Raw genomic sequence first — 21,348 nt, forward strand, 5'->3', positions numbered from 1 at the left:
CTTGTTGAATAGTGTTGGTGTTACAGGTCCTGAATTTTGGCATGGGGGTTGCGGGTATTGTGCATAATTTACTCATTCCTGCATGTTAAGTGCTCACACCAAAATCACCCCACAGTGGTTCCTCTCAAACAGCTCGCAAGTACCGAATATAATTAGTGTTCCTGGCTTATTGCGCTTAAACAGTCACGCACACAAAAGTATGTCAAAATGCCCGGTTTGGCAAGTATTCGGATAAACAGTCAGTTTTGGAATGTAAATAGTTAAGAAAGAAACACATGTTGTGTAACTGTAACAGTATATTGGATCCATGCATAAGCTCTTAAAGTGACAGCAGCCTAATAAACCTGCTGCTGTCTGTCATGTTAGTCAGAGAACAAAATACAAAGAGAAAGTCATTTTTTGCTCTTGACTAAATAACTTTTGTAACTTTAATTGTAAGCTTTAATGAGTATTTAATTTTACAATTAAAACTATCCAGTGTTATTTTACTTGATTACTTTAATTTCTGTAGTATTTCTTACACAAATACTACTATTAAACCCTCCTTAATGTCTTTTTATTCTATTGTATTTATTTGTGCTATTGTTTGCTTTTTTATTCTTATTTTACTAATGTTTGTTTACTTGTCTTTTTTGTAAATTCAAAGTTTCAAATAAAGCCTTCCTATTGCAACAAAATTACCCATATTATCAAAAAAATAAATAAATAGATAATACAAAAATCTATAGCAGAATATATGGCAGTTTTCTCTGTGGTATCTAATATAGATATTTTTCAAGCTATCATATCAAAGTTAGAAATTCCAGTAATCGTGGCAACTCTAGTGGAAGTCTCATTTAAATATATAGTGACATATAAAATATAATATCAAAAAGGGAATTACCATTTAAGTTTCATTACCATTCCATGATTTCAAATTAGTATTTATATAGATCTGCTTCAACGAGAGATCATAGTATTGTGCTACAGATCACATTCTATCAGTTGGAGTTCCCCCGTCCCAACATACTGGACAATGTGACATACATTCACATCATGTTAAGCACCGTAGTGGTAGGGTTGGGCGTATTTTAAATCTAAGCCTAAATCTAAACTATTCAATCTTTTAAAATAAATTGCTGGATGGTGGAACATCCTGGCCCATCCCTAGTCAGTAGCCTGCATTTAAAGAGTATCTCTATGCTGGAATGGTCAGCAAAGATCTGTGTTGACACAATAATCCAGTTCACTGAAGATGTGCCTGAACCTGCAAATTTACTGTAGGCATTTGAAATGGAATTCGTGCTGTGCCTGTACTTCATGGGTGGTTACCCAGCATCATTTTCAGATCTGCAGGTGGAACTTTTCTGAGCAGCTCACTTTGTACGGTTGTACAGTAATTGCAATTGATTTGTATTTGTCTATTTTCAGTCATGTAAAAGTGCCTTCATTTGTTATTGTTTTGAAGGAATTTAACCTGACATTCAACAACGACCTGAATGACTGCACATCTTCACGCACATGTAATCATGCGCATGGCTGGAAGGCAGTGAGACAAACCAGGCTGCTCTGTGAACACTGAAATACAGTTCATGAACACTGAAATACAGCTCACATATGCTACAGTTTACAGTGTCAAAGTCAGCAAAGGTGGAGGTTGTTTGTGGTGAATGCTGAGAGAAGGATGTAAAAGCCAGCCACAATTGTAAATTCTAATGGACAGATACACCAAAAGCAAAGCATTTATGTCCAGTTTTAGCAATACTAATCAATGTAATTTCATAAATGGCATCTATTTTACACATTTTCTTTTGGATTGTACACAATAACATCAAGTTGTGACAAAATATTTAAGAATTGTAAATAATATTACAAAATATATGAAAAATATTTAATGATTACAAATATATAATATTTATTCCTTACCTTGTCCCTTACTACAAATTACACTGTCTTCACTGTGGGCTTTAAATCTCCATGTTCTGGAAAGCTACTTTGGGACATTATGTATTGTGAAAGGTGCAATACGAATAAAACTGACTTGACTTGTGCTGTTTAACCCAGAAATCGGATCACTGCACTTTCAGTGAGATCAAGCTTTCAAACCGTATTGGATATCAGGGTTGAAACCTTATCGGATATTTCAGTTAGAAAGGTACATGTATTTGCATGCAAAGTCGCACCATTATTAATTGAAATTATATATGTGCACTATTGCTGTGAAAAACAAAAAAGCTCAAGATACAGTGCCCTGTTAGTTTAGCTCATGCTCCTCATTCACAGAGTATGCAAATAGCCTCTGTGTTAGCAGGCACACTATATTTTATAGTTTACTCCCCGGGCTTTCTTTAACTGCTGTTGAGATGTTGTTCTGATCAGTACAGCAGTGTGATTGCAAAAGAGACTTGACTTCGTAGCAGTTCGTGCAGAAAACAAGAAGTCTTATAAATAAATATTATTTTGTTACATTTTACATTTTAGCTTTCACATACACACATTTATTGTGGACTTGATTGCTTTTTATTCCACAAACATTGTAAGGCTTCAGCTCTTTGTTATAAGCCCACTTTAATGAAGATAATGAAGAGGAGCAGCAAAGTAAAAAATAAGTATAAGTGGAACTTTATTACGTGTGCATTTGTCAAGTAAATTGTAGAGTCATTCATCACGTTTCTCCGGTTGGGTTATGTAAAGCCACAGAAATACATTTCCATCCACTTCCATTTCACATCACTCACATTTGTAAACAAGTAATGCTTTAGTAATGTTTCTCTCTCTCTCTCTCTCTCTCTCTCTCTCTCTCTCTCTCTCTCTCTCGCTCTCTCTCTCTTCCTTTTGAGAGGTGTAAAAGGGCTGGCCTTGCTGAACACATTGCAGTCAATAGCCTCTTTCTCCAAAGAGGGTCACTTCCTCCAGATTAGAGCCCCAGTCTGCCTCTGTCAACTCATTCTGCTGGGCTCTATCAAAGTCTATTTGAGGCAATTCAGTTTATTCAGCAATCATCTTGATAACTCCTTCTACAGCTATATTTTATATACTTTAAGTGGAAAAGACACAAGTATGTGAGTAATGTCAAAATCATAGATAAATTAAAGACAGAGAACAGTATTTCCTTTTTCTTTGCACACAAAAAGGCAATGTCTTAATTGAGAATTCTGATATAGAGTACAACACCACTAAGACTTCTCACTGTTTGTACATTTATCTTGATATGGCATGAATTTACTTTTCATGTATCCCAACAAATATTAGTTTCAACCATTGGTCTGCTTTATTACATTTTTTGGTTTGGTGTGAATAGACCTTTAAAGGTGAACTATGTAAGATTTTTGCAGTAAAATATCCAAAAACCACTAGGCCAGTGTTATATATTTTGTTCAGTTGAGTACTTAGAATATCCCAAATGTTTCCAACTATTTGTAAATCGTGAGAAATTGCTATTTTAACCAAGGAACCTGGACGTGTGAGCTATGCGTTTGAGGGAGTCGCCTGTCGATTGCGTCATATCTGTGTTACTCTCGGTTTCCGGTTTTATTTAGCAGAAACGCTGGACTCTCACTGCAGTGTGAACAAGTGTCATAGCAGCCGCTGAGCGAACGTCATAACTTCCTTTTCAACACACTCAGATATATCTAATACGATAAACAGAGTTGCGTTACCTCATACTCATGACAGGAAAAGAGAAAGTGGCGCCGTAATATGCCATAATAACAGTCCCGTTCTTCAATCGCTCCTGCGGCCTTGCTCAGCTCCACAACACTCGGTCCTGCTCTGCTTCATAGTACAGTAATGTTAATAATCGCATCCATGACCATGGTTTCTGCCCGAGTCCTATCCTGACTCTTTTCCACCGGCTGTGAGGTGAAGACCACATGTCCCAAGATTCTGCGCTCAAACATGGCGTCATCAAACTACGCCTTTGTTTTGAACAGGCGACCTCTAGTGGATGGAAAAGTTACATAGTGTAGCTTTAAGGCCCTGAAATGCTAATGGCAAAGTTCTTTTTCTTTCTCATATCTGAGTCATACGTGAGCAGCCGTATATTGTTATCGAACATCCAACACCACCCACACTGCTGAGAGCGACAGTTAGATGTAAATATGTGCTGCACGCTTTCCTCTCAATAACAAAATAAAGCATTATTTAAAGCATAGGAAAAGCATCTCATAGCAATGTGGATATGTTTGTTTACTCAAGCTCTACAATTTGGCACTCTAATAGTGTCATGTCAGATTTCTTTATATAGCACTTTATACAATAGATTGATTAAAATCGAGCAACTTTACCGTATTAAACATGAAAAACACTGTCCGTGTCTCATTTCATCAGAAGTACAACTTCATTTTCTACTACAAAGCTGCTCTCCAGTGTGTTCATGTTATCACTCTCGGATGTCTGATCTCCACGGATTGAACAGAAGACATGAAGTGGAAAAGATGAAAGAAGGCAGAGCCTCAGCGCACACATACCTATATTAAGTAATCGCCACGGATGGTAGTACAAAGGTGTTTACCAGCCAGAGCAAATTTTTCCTGAAAGTTCGCTTTGGCAAGCTGTTTCAAACTCCCAAAATGAACTCGAAATGATGTCACATCAGTTCGTTCTTCGATTTAGCTTGAAGTATATCGGGCCTTTAGACTGAACATTTTGTCCCACTCAATACTGACAGGTCTTCTGTCAACATAAATCCACACATAGGTTAAACAATACATTTCAGTGGTATTACATGACATGTCTTAGTATCTGTGGAGCCCCGTGGAGTCTTTTTGCAGAGTCTTGGTTAATTTATATTTAAATTAATTACAGAAACAGTCCACTTGTATAAAGTTGCAATTTCAATCTAGTTCCTCGGTCATCCCTGCATGCATTCAAACCTGCAACCTTTGTGTTAGCAGCCCAAAGCAGCATCCTGAATCAGTCTCTAAGTTCTAAATTTATCTCTAATTTATCGCTAATACTCCTATTCAACCTGTTCTTTATTTGTTGCAGACGTGCCAAACTGCGATTGTACCTGGAGCAGTTGAAACAGCTTGTGCCTTTGGGTCCTGATAGCACCCGTCACACCACACTGAGCCTGCTCAAACGTGCCAGAATGCACATCAAGGTACAAACAAATCAGCATCTTTCTGACAATATCTTTGTTTACACAACAGTTAAGAGGTTAGAGCAGCTTAAAGCAGTGACAGTCAGAGGGGAAGTTAATCAGGAACTGTCTACAGGAAGTTCATGTCACTCTCCATGTTGTAACTCAGATGACCCACAGTTCCTAACACGGTTAAAATTATTCTTAAAATCATAGTCTTAGTCATAGTCAAATTAAATCCCCAAATCAGAGCATTTCTCTTGAATGGATACATTTTTTGCCTGGTTTTACCTGGTGGAAATCTGCCCAATCTGGCTGCAGCAGCCTCCCTAAGGTCCTAGTGCCTGCCCAGGAAGTTGTATTTATTCATAGGGGAGCTGTAGGTCTACTTGTTAGGCTAATCAAATTAAATGTAAAATACACAAACAAGATATAGTTACTTCTGTTAGTCAATAAAGCAAACAGTAATTGTGTAAATGTCATAAATGTCATAAAATCATGAATCTGATTTGATTTAATGGTCAGAAGCTATAGCCTACATGATAAATAAAACATTTATAAATACAGTTTATTAATCTGTAATATATTTTTCTCAAACAGATGATGAAAATAACTTGAATCCAAGGAGCTCTAAAAGAATTGTAGAATTTTTATCTGAGGCTAAAGGCGGCATCCTTCAACTGAAGTCACGCCACCTGCGCTTCATGTGTTGATGACTCCATTGCTGTAGACCATCTACATTTAGGTTACAACTGTATCTGTCTGAAAAAAGATTTTATTGTTGTTATTTTCAAAGCTTTCAATGTACTCGATTTTTTGCTCATATGCGACTCGGATCTGTTTTTTTTTATAACGGGCCACTTCCATGTATGGTTCTAAATCAGAGACAGGTCTGATGTTGTGCAATGCAACCTCAGTCTGAACCGTCATATCGGAATTCAACTTTTACGCCACTCTAGATCAACATTCGTCACAATTCAGCGCTGATGGGAGTCAATCCAAAGATTGTGAATATGGTAGACAGCAGTGAAGTTAGTCAGTGGAGGGATGGTGAGCTTTTATACTTAAGTATTGTGGTGACAGCTCTATACAAGCAAAACGTAACAAAACTTTTTTGCTTTCCTCATCCTTATCCTTGTCTGTGTACTCCTTATCGGCTGTGCACAGATTTGCTGGCTTCCGCGGCACATCACTTGTAAATGTAGATTTCAGTGAGCTCCGTGTTTACTTCCATATAATTCCGTGCTGAGTGCTGTTTTTATTACTGTTATTTTGCTCATGCGGGCCAGTTCAGGATCATGAGCTGTTCAGACTCGAATCTGGTAATGGCCACATTTAAAAATAATGTGAACAGCCAAATAAAAAAATACAAACAAATCGGATCTGAGCAATAAATCAAAATTGAGCACTAAGGCTTGCATTGTGAGCATAGCCTAACTGAAATAAAATAAATATTCATTCATAATACCTACACAGGAAAGACTTGGTGTTATTTCCATACAAAGAAAAAAATGATATGTGTATATGTATATTGGCTATCAGCCAGAATTTTTTTTGAAAAATATTGGCAAAAATTCAATAATGTGCATCCATATCTTTGTGGTAATACATAATGTTTTTTGTTGTTGTTTTTATAGAAAAACTTGAACACAAATTGTAATTATTGGAATTACTATTAGGAAATGCACTGTTTTAGCTTGAGAGATGTTTTTGAGTTTTACCAGTTTTCATAATGTAGAGAGTGTGTTAATGTATATGAAAATATTTTAAATCAGGAAAATAGATGAGTAATTGAGTAGAATAAACCGTGCATGTTAGTTGACCGTGTCTTGATTTGTGCTTATAGGTGAACGTGCAATAATTATAATGAAATGTAAAAAGAAATTTCTCAAATAAAATCATGATCAGTTTTGAGACTTTTACTCAGCTAAAACTTGACCAAACAAAAAACAGGATACTGTAGGTTGACTAAATATATGTATAAAAAAAAAAATACAAAAAACATTGATAGGACTAAGACATGTATCATGTATATACATGCAGGGGGAAAATGATGCATTCGTGAATGAATAACCTTTTTTTTTTTTTTTTACTTTAAATATACTCAAATATTTAAAAAAATAATTATTAGGTCGTCTACAGGCACATGTTTTCTAGGTGTAAGAAAACTTGTGACATATTTAGTGTCAATTGAAATGTTTTTACATTTTCTAAGATTTCGATTTTATCATATGTCACTAACTCATTTAAATTTGCCTCATGAAAAAGGGTGTAAGCCTCAGTGGAATAAAATGTGTTCAACAATCTGTCACTGTGGAACAGAGACAAGACTAAGACAGTGTCTCTGTTAACCTTTTGTTTCTTTCCTGTTTGTTACAGTATTTCAGCTTACGCCTTCTGGTTTCCTGTTAGCACCATAGACCTGTCTTTCTGTTAATGTGATTGCTTCGCTTTATTAGCTCACAAAAATGGTGGATTTCTTGCACTGTGAATGCTCAAGCTGACTGTAGATGATACATGTCATGTCATGCAGTGTGGTGTTTCTGTGCTCTGTGGTTTGATCAGTGGAAACATATGCTCTGCAGAAGCTGGAGGAACAGGACAGGAAGGCTCTAAACATGAAGGAGCAACTGCAGAGAGAACATCGCTACCTCAAACGGCGTCTGGAGCAGCTCTCTGTACAGGGCTTAGAGCGCATTCGCACTGACAGCATGGGCTCCACCATCTCCACTGACTCTGAGCAAGGTACAGCACAGTTGAAATATCCTGATGTATGCTGAAATACATGATGTATGTGGAAATACATCCAATGAAACCTTTAAAAACAAAATTAAGTTCTACACTTGCAGCAATTACACATACTGTTACACATGCTACACATATTGTGTATGTCCTATGTACTACACAGGCTGTTTGACCATAGTTGATTCCAGAAAATGTTACCTATATTAATCTACATACAGTAAAGTCCAGACTTTTTATTTTAATTTTAACATTTTCATTACAAATTATACTATTAGCATTACAATTTAAGTGCAAAGCTGAATGAAAAAAAAAAATCAGAAAGCCTTTGAATATTTTAATGTTCTTGCGCTAATATATATATATATATATATATATATATATATATATATATATATATATATATATATATATATATATATATATATATATATATATATATATATATATATATATATATATATATATATATATATATATATATATATATATATATTAGGGGTGTAACGGTACACAAAACGGTTCGGTACGTACCTCGGTTTTGAAGTCACTGTTCGGTACAGCAGTTTTACAAAATTGCTTTTTATTTATTTTTATTAAACAGTGGTTTAGTAGAAAAAAAGTGTCTGTCCTTAAATGAATTAAATTATAACTAAAAGTTTATTGAAGATATTGCTGTAAACTATATAGGGAGCCCTTACTTGCACATTAATATTACACAGAGCCCAAACTATTAGCCTAAATTCAGTTGCTATTTATTTTTAGGTATAATAATCAACACCCAAATAACATTGTACGCAAACATGTAAACTTCACATAAGGCAGTTTTTGCAATAACTTAATCGTTTTTTCTCCAATTCGTTGTTGAAATATAATCATTTATAGGCTACACAGTGTCTGTCATTTTCATGACAGGTTTATTTCATACATTAAATAATCAAGACATCCCTAACAGGTTATGTAGAATATAATGAATATATATAGACTAATATAGTGCATATATTTAGGGAAAGAGTTGATTTCTCTAGTCAATACATTTTGTGGACACTGAATGACTGCCTGAGGTAAATGGGATGCTATGACATTGTTTAGTTTACAAGCAGTTATATTGAGGTCTTTCCGCCGTTGAAACACTGATTGAGCGATTATACCACATATGATACCTGACAGTAAGTTGTAATGTATCCTCAACATACCTTCAGATGTTCATTCATGTTTACTCTTTAGGAAGAGATGATCGATCGCGTTCACAGATGATCGCGCTCACGCGCGGTCGCTTGAATTGTGATCAGTGATCACGCACGCCACTTTAAAGAGCGTCAAAACGGCAGTTTTATTTTGTGATAAAATAAGCTGAATACTTAATATGTTCGTGTGGGAACTCGGATTGAAGTGTGTTCCGCGCTTAAAACAAGCCGACTGTTAACTGTTAAAGATTGTATTCGGAAACCGTTCGGTACATGCATGCACCAAACCGAAAGCCCTGTAACGAAACAGTTGGATACGAATACGTGTACCGTTACACCCCTAATATATATATATAATATATATATATATATATTATTGTCTGTGGTAATCGACAGAATCTTATATTTGCCACCCAAAGACATTAGGTTTAATATAACACAGAATATTCCTTTATTCTTGGGATCATTGATTCATGTGTAAAAATCACTGTTAATGAGATTATATTTTTATGTGTTCACAGAAGTGGACATTGACATAGAGGGAATGGAGTTCATGCCAGGTGAGGGTGATAGTGTGGACAGTGTTAGCGATGGTGAGGACCACTACAGCCTGCAGAGCAGCTCCAGTGATGGAGGCCACCATTCACATTCCCACAGATTACAGGCTCACATCTGTTAGACCGTGTCAGACTACAACAGTGTGTCACCTCCATACCCATCAGCCACTCCCGGCTGGCAGGAAACACCTGGCTGATTTCCATTCCTCAGAAAACTTTCTCCCCTCTCAACCCTTGCAACACTTTATATACCCCCTCCCCCGAACCCCACAAATATACACAGACAAGCAATATGTGGTTTTAGTAAGAACTTGTGGTGTGGTAATGCAGTTTTAACTTGTCTGTTCTGCTGCTGTGTGAAACTGTGGCTCTGTTTCAAAACCTAGTAACTGTCTTGCTGTCTATCATCTACATAGGCAGTCCTGTCATCTAAGGCAGTATCCTACCTAAAAGTGATCACAATTATAAAGGCTCGCTTATGTGCATCACTTAAATAGCACGTCTCAAATAGTCGTGTAGTGTATTCCAGCCTTACAAATTAAATTTCACAAGACAGTATGATTTTGCGTTATACATTTTGGCTGTTTTAAGTCACATGACACAGATCAGATATTGTTGCAAACGTGTAAACACAATAATCCACGCAAGATCCATTTTTTGTATCGGTTCTTAGCCCCTTCCAAATGTGGTTTTAATCATATATGTCCGATTCCCATTGGAATTCCAAGCCCGCTCACACAAAAACTTGCAACTTCTTTTATTGAGTGAAAAACTCAAATAAATGAGAGATTGTACATACACAGGAACACCGAATCTTGTTTTGATCCGCTGCCCTGTGAATTTTATCAATAAAACATCTTCACTACTGAAAGCTACGTTATATTTTTCAGCAACAAGGTGATAACATTGCTGTTTTTGAAGCAATTAAACTCGCAGCTTCATTGTGTAAACAAGACGCAAGTAAATCACATGTACAATCTCTTTATCTAATTCATTCAAATAACCTACCGCACTACTTTCTTTATAACGATCTGTAGATATAAGTTACAAGTCGTTACAAGTCCTGTCTTAAGTGATTGTAAACAAGATGGACTAAAAATTGGAAATTATCAAAAGATCACATCTGTGCATTAAGCATTGCAATGTAAATGCAGCTGTTCCAAAAAGTTGGAAGTTTGACTAAAATACCTACAAATGTTGTCTAGCTAGGCAGCTTGCTAGTTTTAGGAATAGAGCTTGCTTGTGTGCCAGTTAATTTTGCATAATGGGCTTGAAAATCATTCTTGTGTTTCTTGAAACTGCAAGTCATAGCATTAGACACATTAATAGGAAAAAAAACATGCAGTTAAATTGACGATGAAGTTCATTAATTGGTTACTTTTTTGTGAAATAAGAAAGAATTTTAATATCTGATTAAATATGATTATTTATGTAATTAATTTAAGCACTCAGTTACGATAGGAACAAAGAAATGGGGCTGTCCAAATGCATCACTAGTAGTCTTGCTAATACTTTAAATAGTAAATGATGTAGCAATAAACTTGAAAAGCTACAGCTTTCTAATGCAGTGAAATGATTCTGGACCAAGCCTGAAAGACTTGAGAAGATGAGTCGTTTTATTCAACATTTCACCCGTTTTGTTTAGAGTGTGTTTGCGTGTGTGTACCTGTACGTACCTGTACATCTATCTTTGGGAGGACCAGTTTAAGACCTGCGGAGTGAGGACAAAGAGAGTAAAGTGAGAACATTTTGTCCGGTCCTCACTTTCTGAGACCCTTTTAAATGCCTGTTTGAGGGTCAAGACCTGGTTTTAGGGATAAGGTTATAATAAGGTTAAGAGTTAGGTTAGGCACTTAGTTATGATAGGTAGGGTTAGGACAAAGAGATAGAGATTGCATTGGGCCAATGAATGTCCTCATAAAGATAGATGTACAAGAATGTGTGTGTGTGTGTGTGTGTGTGTGTGTGTGTGTGTGTGTGTGGCCGTGGCCAGCAATCAAACTGACAAGTCAAAACTGCATGACTGTACATGTGAAGGTGTAGGGATGGGAAAAGCTCTTTGCCGAGGTGTTGGTACTATCAGAAAATTAGATTGATGCTTTTAGTCCCATGTCTTTCCCTTTAATTTACTTGCAATAATTTTTGATGCCTTTATTCTTCAGCAGTATACAGTATATGCAGTGCAGTGTGCAATATTCCATATAAAAAAGAAAGTTCTCTGTGCTGGGAATTTCAACTCTTCAGACAGTCCCAGTCTTATAACTGGCTAGACCAAAATAAATGGGAAAAATAAGCAAATGTACATTTGAAAAAAGAAGCCAAAAAAAAAAAAAAAAGATTTCTGGTGACAAGTATAGTTTATATTTTCTGTAGTAGCTTTTGTATCATATTTCCCTAAATAGTCCTTGATTAAAAGACAAATAGAAGAGTGTGTATATATATATATATATATATATATATATATATATATATATATATATATATATATATATATATATATATATATATATATATATATATATATATATATATATATATATATATATATATATGACAGAACATGAGGCCAGGATAATGTTTGTCCCTTATCTCCAATTGTCATGCTGTGCCTTAACTGGTCGTATCCCTTTTCCTCCTCTCCCCCGTCTCCTTGACACATCCCTCCAGCCCTGCCCAGAACCACAACTTTCCAGCCACCCCGCAGCTTCCATCCTCAGAATAGACTCTTCTTTGGCCTTTGGCACAAAGTGACGAGGAACATTGGTTAGTCACCTCTGACCTCCATTTTTTAATTCTCCAAAAACATGCTATCCATTCTGCCGTGCAACATCCATATCAGCGACACTGGTCAGCTCCTCTGTGGCAGCTCGTCTAACCCCATTGAAAAGCATTTTCTAGTCAACTCTGCCCTTGAGGCTCTTTTAATTTTTTAATTGTTTTATTTTTTCATTTTATAATAGCTGTCCTTTATTGTCCTTATGCCTAAGGTGTGTTTTGTTTATTTCAAACAATGAAGTGGAAGACCTTGGGAGAAGAGCATTGGAATCAATCCTTAATGGCAGCTCGAGTCCTCCACAACCTCTCCCAATGGTAGTTCCTGTTTTAGTGTTAAAGTGTGCTGAAAGTGATTGTAGTATTTGATCCTCTGCCCATAAGAGCAAAGATACAGCAATTTTATTATTTTGTTTGTAAAGGGGTGGAGACTGGGTGTATTGGTAAGCAGCACTGTTTCAATACTATGGTGCATATTGTGACCAACCCATTGAGTTTTTTTTTTTTAATTCTTAATATTATTTTTATTTTATCTCTCCATTCTCTTGCAAACACTGAAAGGAGGGAGTATGTTTTTATTTTATTTCATTTAATTTGTATCCTCTTTTTTAATCTTTTTTTTTCATTGAAGAGTTTACATTTATGTCATGGATATGCCTGACTGTTGTAGCAAAACTATTCTTTTTTTCAATGTGTTCCAGTATGTTGATCAAGTGAATTGTTTAAAAAAAAACTCTTGCACAGAACCTCCCATTAACATGATGTGATCGAGAGTTCAGAGAATTGTGCATGAGATTTTTTCAAATCTTTGAGATTGTAGCTTTCATTGGCATTATCTAAGAATCACGTCACATGCCAAATATGTGAAATCAAGCTAAAGTCAGCTTCCAATGTGGTGGAAGAAATACTTGTGACAGAAACAGGGCTATTCAGGGGCTGCAGGGTTTTTGAAAGCTTTAAAACACTAAAATGAGTGTATGTCAGTAGACAGGTACACTTATAATTGTGAAAGGAGCCAGGTGTCTAAGGATCTTATGATCTGGTGTTCTATCAAAAAAAACAAGGCACAAATTATGGCAGGTTGTGATGATACTTTGTGTTTGTTAGGCCTTGCAGATTGAGCTTTCTGCAGAGCTTACTTAAAGTCTGTGTGGCAGGAAAGCTAGATGGCATGGAGACATGAGTCTGGGAGTCAAGGCTAAGAACTGACCAGAATGACCAAGAAGAAAACATATAGCTATATAAAATTCCTTTTACCTTTGTTATACACATAAAAGCACTAGAAGAAAGAAAAACCTTCCTTAAAAAAAAGATTCCTGCCATATAGATTCTATTAGACATAGACTTATTTTTCTAACCCCTCCCTATTTTGGGAGGCATCAGGTGTAATATCAGATTTATATCTTTATATGACTATAGGGTTGTGACCCATATTTTCTGCTCACTTTTCCTCTCCCCTGCTTTTATTTGTTTTGTGTTCATGGAGCGGTTTGTTGACAGGTCAGCATTGTGGCGTAGATCGCAGAACGCTTGCGTTTTAGCATGAGAAAAACTTGCAGAAAGACTGCAAAGGGAGGGTTCTGTGCCAGAGACCTGTGAACAGAATCCTTTTAGAAAACAAGTAATATGCAGTCAGATATTGTATAATATTGTAAAGGTGATTTTTTTTCTCTTTGTGTGTGTGTCTGTGTGTATGTACACATATTTACCTGGTGCTGGCTATGTTTGAGCCCACACTCTTAAGGTATTATGTATTCTTGTATTGTAATATAAATAATTAAAATTTTTTATACATAGTGGGTCTACATTATTTGCAACAGTCGTGAAAATATAGGTTTGTAGTGTAGATCATAGTTTTTAGTCCTCATGCTCTGTGGGGATTGACTGTAGCTACTGTCTTTTTTTGTATTTGGGTTAACGACATTTTAGGAACTAAACATAGGGGGGGAAATGGTACAGGGGAGTGGGATATATATATATATATATACACACTCACCTAAAGGATTATTAGGAACACCATGCTAATACTGTGTTTGACCCCCTTTCGCCTTCAGGACTGCCTTAATTCTACGTGGCATTGATTCAACAAGGTGCTGAAAGCATTCTTTAGAAGTGTTGGCCCATAATGACAGGATAGCATCTTGCAGTTGATGGAGATTTGTGGGATGCACATCCATGGCACGAAGCTCCCGTTCCACCACAATCCCAAAGATGCTCTATTGGGTTGAGATCTGGTGACTGTGGGGGCCATTTTAGTGCAGTGAACTCATTGTCATGTTCAAGAAACCAATTTGAAATGATTCGAGCTTTGTGACATGGTGCATTATCCTGCTGGAAGTAGCCATCAGAGGATGGGTTTATGGTGGTCATAAAGGGATGGACATGGTCAAAAACAATGCTCAGGTAGGCCGTGGCATTTAAACGATGCCCAATTGGTACTAAGGGGCCTAAAGTGTGCCAAGAAAACATCCCCCACACCATTACACCACCACCACCAGCATGCACAGTGGTAACAAGTTATGATGGATCCATGTTCTCATTCTGTTTACGCCAAATACTGACTCTACCATCTGAATGTCTCAACAGAAATCGAGACTCATCAGACCAGGCAACATTTTTCCAGTCTTAAACTGTCCAATTTTGGTGAGCTTGTGCAAATTGTAGCCTCTTTTTCCTATTTGTAGTGGAGATGAGTGGTACCCGGTGGGGTCTTCTGCTGTTGTAGCCCATCCGCCTCAAGGTTGTGCGTGTTGTGGCTTCACAAATGCTTTGCTGCATACCTCAGTTGTAACGAGTGGTTATTTCAGTCAAAGTTGCTCTTCTATCAGCTTGAATCAGTCGGCCCATTCTCCTCTGACCTCTAGCATCAACAAGGCATTTTCGCCCACAGGACTGCCGCATACTGGATGTTTTCCCCTTTTCACACCATTCTTTGTAAACCCTAGAAATGGTTGGGCGTGAAAATCCCAGTAACTGAGCAGATTGTGAAATACTCAGACCGGCCCGTCTGGCACCAACAACCATGCCACGCTCAAAATTGCTTAAATCACCTTTCTTTCCCATTCTGACATTCAGTTTGGAGTTCAGGAGATTGTCTTGACTCTTGACCAGGACCACACCCCTAAATGCATTGAAGCAACTGCAATGTGATTGGTTGATTAGATAATTGCATTAATGAGAAATTGAACAGGTGCTCCTAATAATCCTTTAGGTGAGTGTATGTGTGTGTGTGTGTGTGTGTGTGTGTATATATATATATATATATATATATATATATATATATATATATATATATATATATATATATATATATATATATATATATATATATATATATATATATATATATATATATATATATAATGTTTTACCACTAAAAAGTTTTTTTTTACTCAAGTTATCCTCTTGGCATGAAGAAATTAGAAGTAGAAATGTATGAGTATGAGTCATGTGTCAAAATAAAGGCAAAACAGCCCATAGATATAAGATAATAAGTGAAGTGATACAGCTGCTCAGGGGTAAGCAGTAACGTGTCCATTTGCATTTTAAATAGAGAAAATTATGTAAATTACTTGTTTCATATGTAATCAAATTTATTAATGTCTTGCTGTGCAGCAAATTTTTTCACAGTTTTTTAAGATATAAACCAGCCATGATGAGGTTTAATATTCAGAATGTTAATGAGTAAAATAATTTGATTAGTTTTGTTTTATTGAAGAAAATCAAAGTTTACAAAATGTATCCTTATGCAGTACAATTTCTGAGTTGTCTATAGAGCATAGCATTGCTATTTTCCTGAGGTGTGATCAGAAAGGCAGCAGCCTTAACTGACTACAGTATTACAAATGTGAGAAGGATAAAACATGTATTTTAAATTTAGACTTTAAATTTGTATGTTAATTGCACTATTGTATTATATTATACAGGCCTACATCAGAAATAACTGTAATTAAATTACAGAAAAAAATCAGAGTAATCCCTTACTTTTCTTTTTCAAGGGAAAAGTAATTAAATTACAGTAACGAATTACCTAAGTAGCTAGTTACACCCAACACTGTATCCAACAAAAGCTTGCCCTCTTGTCGCAGGCAGTGAAAAAGCATTTATTTGGGTAGCGCACGACCTCGTGTGGTAATTGTGTTTATCATTAACGTTACAGTGGTTATTTGACTCCAGCTCAATAGGTGTCGCAGTGTAAAAGGCCGTTTTATGCCGAGCGTTCTTGAGTTCGCTTTGCACTCTGGGAGGTTTGTCCTCTTTAGATGTCATTGTAAATCCTACTTTATTTGAAAAGTAATAAAACATCAGTATGGCTGGATATACAGCGGATGAAAAACTCCGCTTTGAGCAGTTAACAAAGCTTCGCCGGCAATGGCTCAAAGATCAAGAGCTCAGTCCTCGAGAGCCCGTCATTGCACCCAAAACACTCGGCCGCATCGAGCGATTCTGGGCTGGATTCCTGGAGCCCAAGACACTCTGGAGACTTTACGTGAGTTTATGGCATATACGATCTGTTTATTCAGATTAAACCCATCTAGAGTGAAAAAATATATGCTGTGTGTATAATTAACATGTGTTGAACTTTAACTGAGCATTTTAACGACAGAATATTATTATAACATGCAATTTTTTCTCTTCTTGTTATGCGGACGAAACAGACATTTAAAGCCTATAATGCCAGTGTTTTTGCCATTACACGGATTCTGATCCCAGCCTGGGTCGTGCATTACTATATGAAGTACCATGTCGCTGTAAGTGTGTTTTTTTATGGTCTCACTGCTTTATTTGAACAATTATAAATTGTGTGTGTGTGTGTGTGTGTGTGTGTGTGTGTGTGTGTGTGTGTGTGTGTGTGTGTGTGTGTGATGTACATTTATTTTATGAAAAGTAATTAAATTACTTAAAAAATAGGGGTATAACACTCATGTCACTTTTTTCTGCTCGATAAACTATAACGTTACGGATCTCCCATTCACACAATACTTTTTAAACATTATTGTTTGTAACTTTACTGTACGGTCTCAAATTTTTAAATTATTACTTCTAGGACATATGATAAACAGTTAATTTATTAATGCCAGGTGTGGAATTGAATAGTGTTAAACTTGCGCTCAGCCATGGACAGGGCAACAATTACACCAGAATAGAAATATTCATGATTCTCCTTGGCTAAAAATAAAAAATTATGTTAGACTCACATGCTGGCACTCTGTCCCTGACTACAAACATTTAAAGTCTTAAATAATGTATTGTGTATTTAATTTATTAATCATAATTAATAAACATGAAAGCTCAAATGTGCAGGGTGTTTCCAGAGTTTGATCATCACAGGGCCCCCTTTCTTCACTGAGAAGATTTTTTTGTGTGTGTGCAAAAACAGCACCAAAACATTCTTATTTATTTATTTATTTGTTTGTTTTCTTTATTCATAGTATGTATAAAACATTATTGTGTGCTGCAGATCATTTCATTAGTTCAAAAGTACATTTTAATTTACTGTACTTGCCTAAATTGCCTTGATAATTTTTTTCCTAGGTATCAAAACTAGTTACTGTTTCAGTGATGACATTGGCAAACTCCATAATTGTATACATTGGACCTCTTTTACCATGGCAATATTAAACAATTACTAAAAACATTAATTTAATCTATTCATGTTTGTTTTATTTGACACTTGACAATACCTAATTTCTATTAAAATCCCTAAAATATAACCTAAAATAAAAATGCTTTTGAAATGCAAAACCGGCACCTGAAGTCCCATCCCAATAATACAGAAGTGACTTTTGAAAAAGTAACTACAATATTTTGTTGTAAATTTAAAAGTAATGCATTACTTTATTAGTTACTTGAAAATAGTAATCTAATTACGGAACTCAAGTTACCGCCAAAGTGACTTTTGAAATAACTTGTAAATGAAACAACAACTATATAAAAAATGTAATTACATTTAAAATGTACCCTTTCCAGTCGTATTCTATCAGAGCCCCATTAAAACCAAATGCATTGTGTTGTTTACACAAATACCATGCAATAAGATTGAGATGTGAATACAAACAACAAATTGCATGAAATCCATCCAAAAATCCCCAACAGACTTTTAATCGTCTTTTAAAACAAGATTTAATCAAGAGGTTTTCACTAGATGTCACACAAGATTGACTCGTGCATTTTTGCTTAAAGGGGTAGTTCAGACTTTGGCACCCATGAAATTTGTCATCATTTACTCACCCTCAAATTGTTATAAACCTTTATAAGTTTCTCTCTTTTGTGGAACACAAAATAATATATTTAGAAGAATATGGGTAACCAAACAGTTGATGGGAAGTTGGGAACCCATTGACTTCCATAGTATGGACGGGGAAAAAATACTATAAAAATCAATGGGATCCCATCAACTGTTTGGTTACTGACATTCTTCAAAATATCCTCTTTTGTGTTCAGCAGAAGGAAGTAGGCCAGCACGATTCTGGGAAAAATATGAATCACGATTTTATAGCTTAGAATTGATATCACGATCCTCTGCAACAATTTTTTTTCTAATGAAGTGTAATGTTTTATTGCACACATGAACCATGACAAAACAAATTGGCAGTACCAAAAATATTTGTTTTGGCACATAGAAGATTGCACATCACCACAAGCTTGTAAACATAGAGGCTTCAATTAATAAAGAAGAAACGCTCTTTAACTGCTTGCCTTTTGTACAATTAGCATTCAACTGACCATTCAAGTAGGTTGTCAAAAATAGAAATTTAACGCACTGCACTGAATATGGCCTGAACATGGCTCTAAATAGGCTAATTGAAACGTCATACAACATTCAAAATAGTTGCAGCATGGTATTGAGTAGCGTTTGTCCAATGTATGGATCATCTTTTGAAATCCGTCACGTTCTACATTGTATATTGGAACCATATCTTTTGCTAGATGGTAAGCAATGGCTTCTGTTATTTCCTTGCTCCTACTGGAGTAATGTGGGTATGGCATATTTTCTCTTTGCCTTTTGTTTGATTCCCATTAATGGCTCAATCGTCAGCAGGTTTATTAAACGCTGCCCCTTTAAGACCGAATGCAGATCTATCTAATAATATCATATTCTCCCATTTCTCCATTTAATTTACGCCCATTTAAGACATAAACTGTGTTTAAGTGACTGCTCTCCAATCCGGTAATTTTAACATAGTCTAAGTGTTGTGTATTTGATGGTTTAGACGCGCACATGAAGCCTAATGTATAATGTGCAAGTCGGTCCGTTTCTCACACAGCACGCGCACACACACACACAAGCCACCTTGAAGTTGGAAACAGCGTCTCTTCTGTGGATTATTGTGCATTTAATAGCTCGTTTTATCACCAAACACATCCTGCATTTTAGCAACAGTAGACACTGCCTTTTACAACAATCACTGATTCTGAACTTAAGTTTAGGTTTAGGGAGAAATGACAGCGCTGGGGCTGTGAAGGGAAGGAAGTTACACTCGACGGAACACGGCTAGTTTATAATCGTTTTACCGCATATCTTTTTACAATCCTTGGAATTATATTAACTGAGGGTGAAACCCTGGGGCCAGTTGCATAAACTAAGCCATTATGTTAAGACAGTGTCTTAACATCTAGTATGAGCCACTAGCAGTTAGGCAAGTGGCATTCAAGTCTTACTTTTCGTATCAAATTAGGCCAGTCTATGTTTTTATGTAACTAATTTTAAAAAATTATGAACAGTCTTAAAGAAAAAAATGTATGTCTAACTTGTAAGACTAGTCTTAACGGTTTATGCAACCGGCCCCTGAACTGACGAGTGAAACACGTGACTAAAAGGAGCTTTGTCATTGGCTGAGGGTGAAGCCCTGAACTTTGTGAGAGCGGTCCTTAAAGGGCAATTTTTTTGTTTTTGTTTTTTAATTCGAAGTCATTCAAAAATTAAATTGTGAACAGGGTGAAATCGAGATTGCGATTTTATAACGATTTATCGTGCAGGCCTAGAAGAAAGAAAGAAATTCATGTTAAAATGTAAAGCTCAAATAGACTAATATTTCTTGTTTCCACAGAAAAAGCCATATGGAATTGTTGAGCTAAAACCCAGACTGTTTCCTGTAAGTATATTTGGTCCAAGCAGTATTATCACACTAATAATCATTTACGTTTACATTTTTACATTTATTCAGATAGCAGACGCTTCTATCCAAAGTGACTAGTAATTAAGTGAGAGCATAGACAAAGGAATATAGTAAAATAATCAGTAAGGTTTTTTAAAAATGAACACTCAAATAATCATTAATTTGGATATTTCTAAATGTTCTTTGTGCATGTGTGTTTTTCAGGGAGACACAATTTTGGAAACAGGAGAAGTTGTCCCAGATCTTCCTGAAGCAGAGAGTCATGGTCATCATTGATGATGCCAGTTTATATTCAGTATAAACATCCTGTCTGCACTGGTTGTAAAATTAACAAGTTTGAGTGTATACTATGTCAATAAAATTTATTATACAGATTCTGTATGCTTTTCCTGTGGTTTTGAATGACAGTAACGCACCCCTTTGGGTATATATATAATATATTTATTATGATTTTTTTTTCTGGAACTGATTACAAGTTACCATACATAAAGATTTTGATCATTAAAATTAAGGTTATTTATTCTGGTCTTGATACAAAAAGACAAAACAAAAAAAAAACTTGCATGCAAGAATAGTCTTGTACTATTTTGATAAAGACAATAAACAGTCAAGAGCAAAATTCTTTAACAACACAGAGTTAGACATTTGTTATTGCATGATTATGGGGAAAAAACCCTGTCCGTTTAGAAATTATAGTATAATACACTCTGTCATTGCTATTTAGTCAGCAATTCTCTGATGTTTTTGTGAGTCTTTTATTATTTTGAAATTATGAAATGAAAATAAACCACATCTAGAACGTACCACGTTTTTACATCATTAACGTGTCAAATTTTGCTCACTTTGGACGCATGTCTTGCTTTACAAATGACATAATTTTGAAAAGTAAGGTTGTTTATTCTGGGTAT

The 21,348-nt window shown here is 35.8% G+C and overlaps 2 protein-coding genes across 4 annotated transcripts in view; both read left to right on the forward strand.

Moving 5' to 3' along the window:
• The window catches only part of mxd4 (MAX dimerization protein 4), a 33,520-nt gene extending 19,404 nt beyond the window's left edge, over window positions 1-14,116 (forward strand). For 2 of the 3 annotated variants that reach the window (XM_079812940.1, XM_079812941.1), the window contains exons 4-6: window positions 4,969-5,083; window positions 7,648-7,807; window positions 9,513-11,862. In XM_079812940.1, the coding sequence (XP_079669066.1) occupies window positions 4,969-5,083; window positions 7,648-7,807; window positions 9,513-9,670 (433 nt within the window). In that variant the 3' untranslated portion in view covers window positions 9,671-11,862. Of the gene's footprint in view, window positions 1-4,968; window positions 5,084-7,647; window positions 7,808-9,512; window positions 11,863-12,215 lie in introns of those variants that run through there. The other variant, XM_079812942.1, reaches the window with a different exon arrangement.
• Window positions 14,117-16,539: 2,423 nt separating this feature from the next.
• On the forward strand, window positions 16,540-20,819 carry ndufb6 (NADH:ubiquinone oxidoreductase subunit B). The gene is made up of 4 exons (XM_079812044.1): window positions 16,540-16,809; window positions 16,979-17,071; window positions 20,372-20,416; window positions 20,645-20,819. The coding sequence occupies exons 1-4, from the start codon at window positions 16,630-16,632 to the stop codon at window positions 20,714-20,716; spliced, it is 390 nt and encodes a 129-aa protein (XP_079668170.1). The 5' UTR covers window positions 16,540-16,629; the 3' UTR covers window positions 20,717-20,819.
• The last annotated feature ends 529 nt before the right edge of the window (window positions 20,820-21,348 follow it).

The sequence above is a fragment of the Gobio gobio genome, assembly GCF_949357685.1.
Source record: "Gobio gobio genome assembly, chromosome: 3".
Lineage (NCBI taxonomy): Eukaryota > Metazoa > Chordata > Actinopteri > Cypriniformes > Gobionidae > Gobio > Gobio gobio.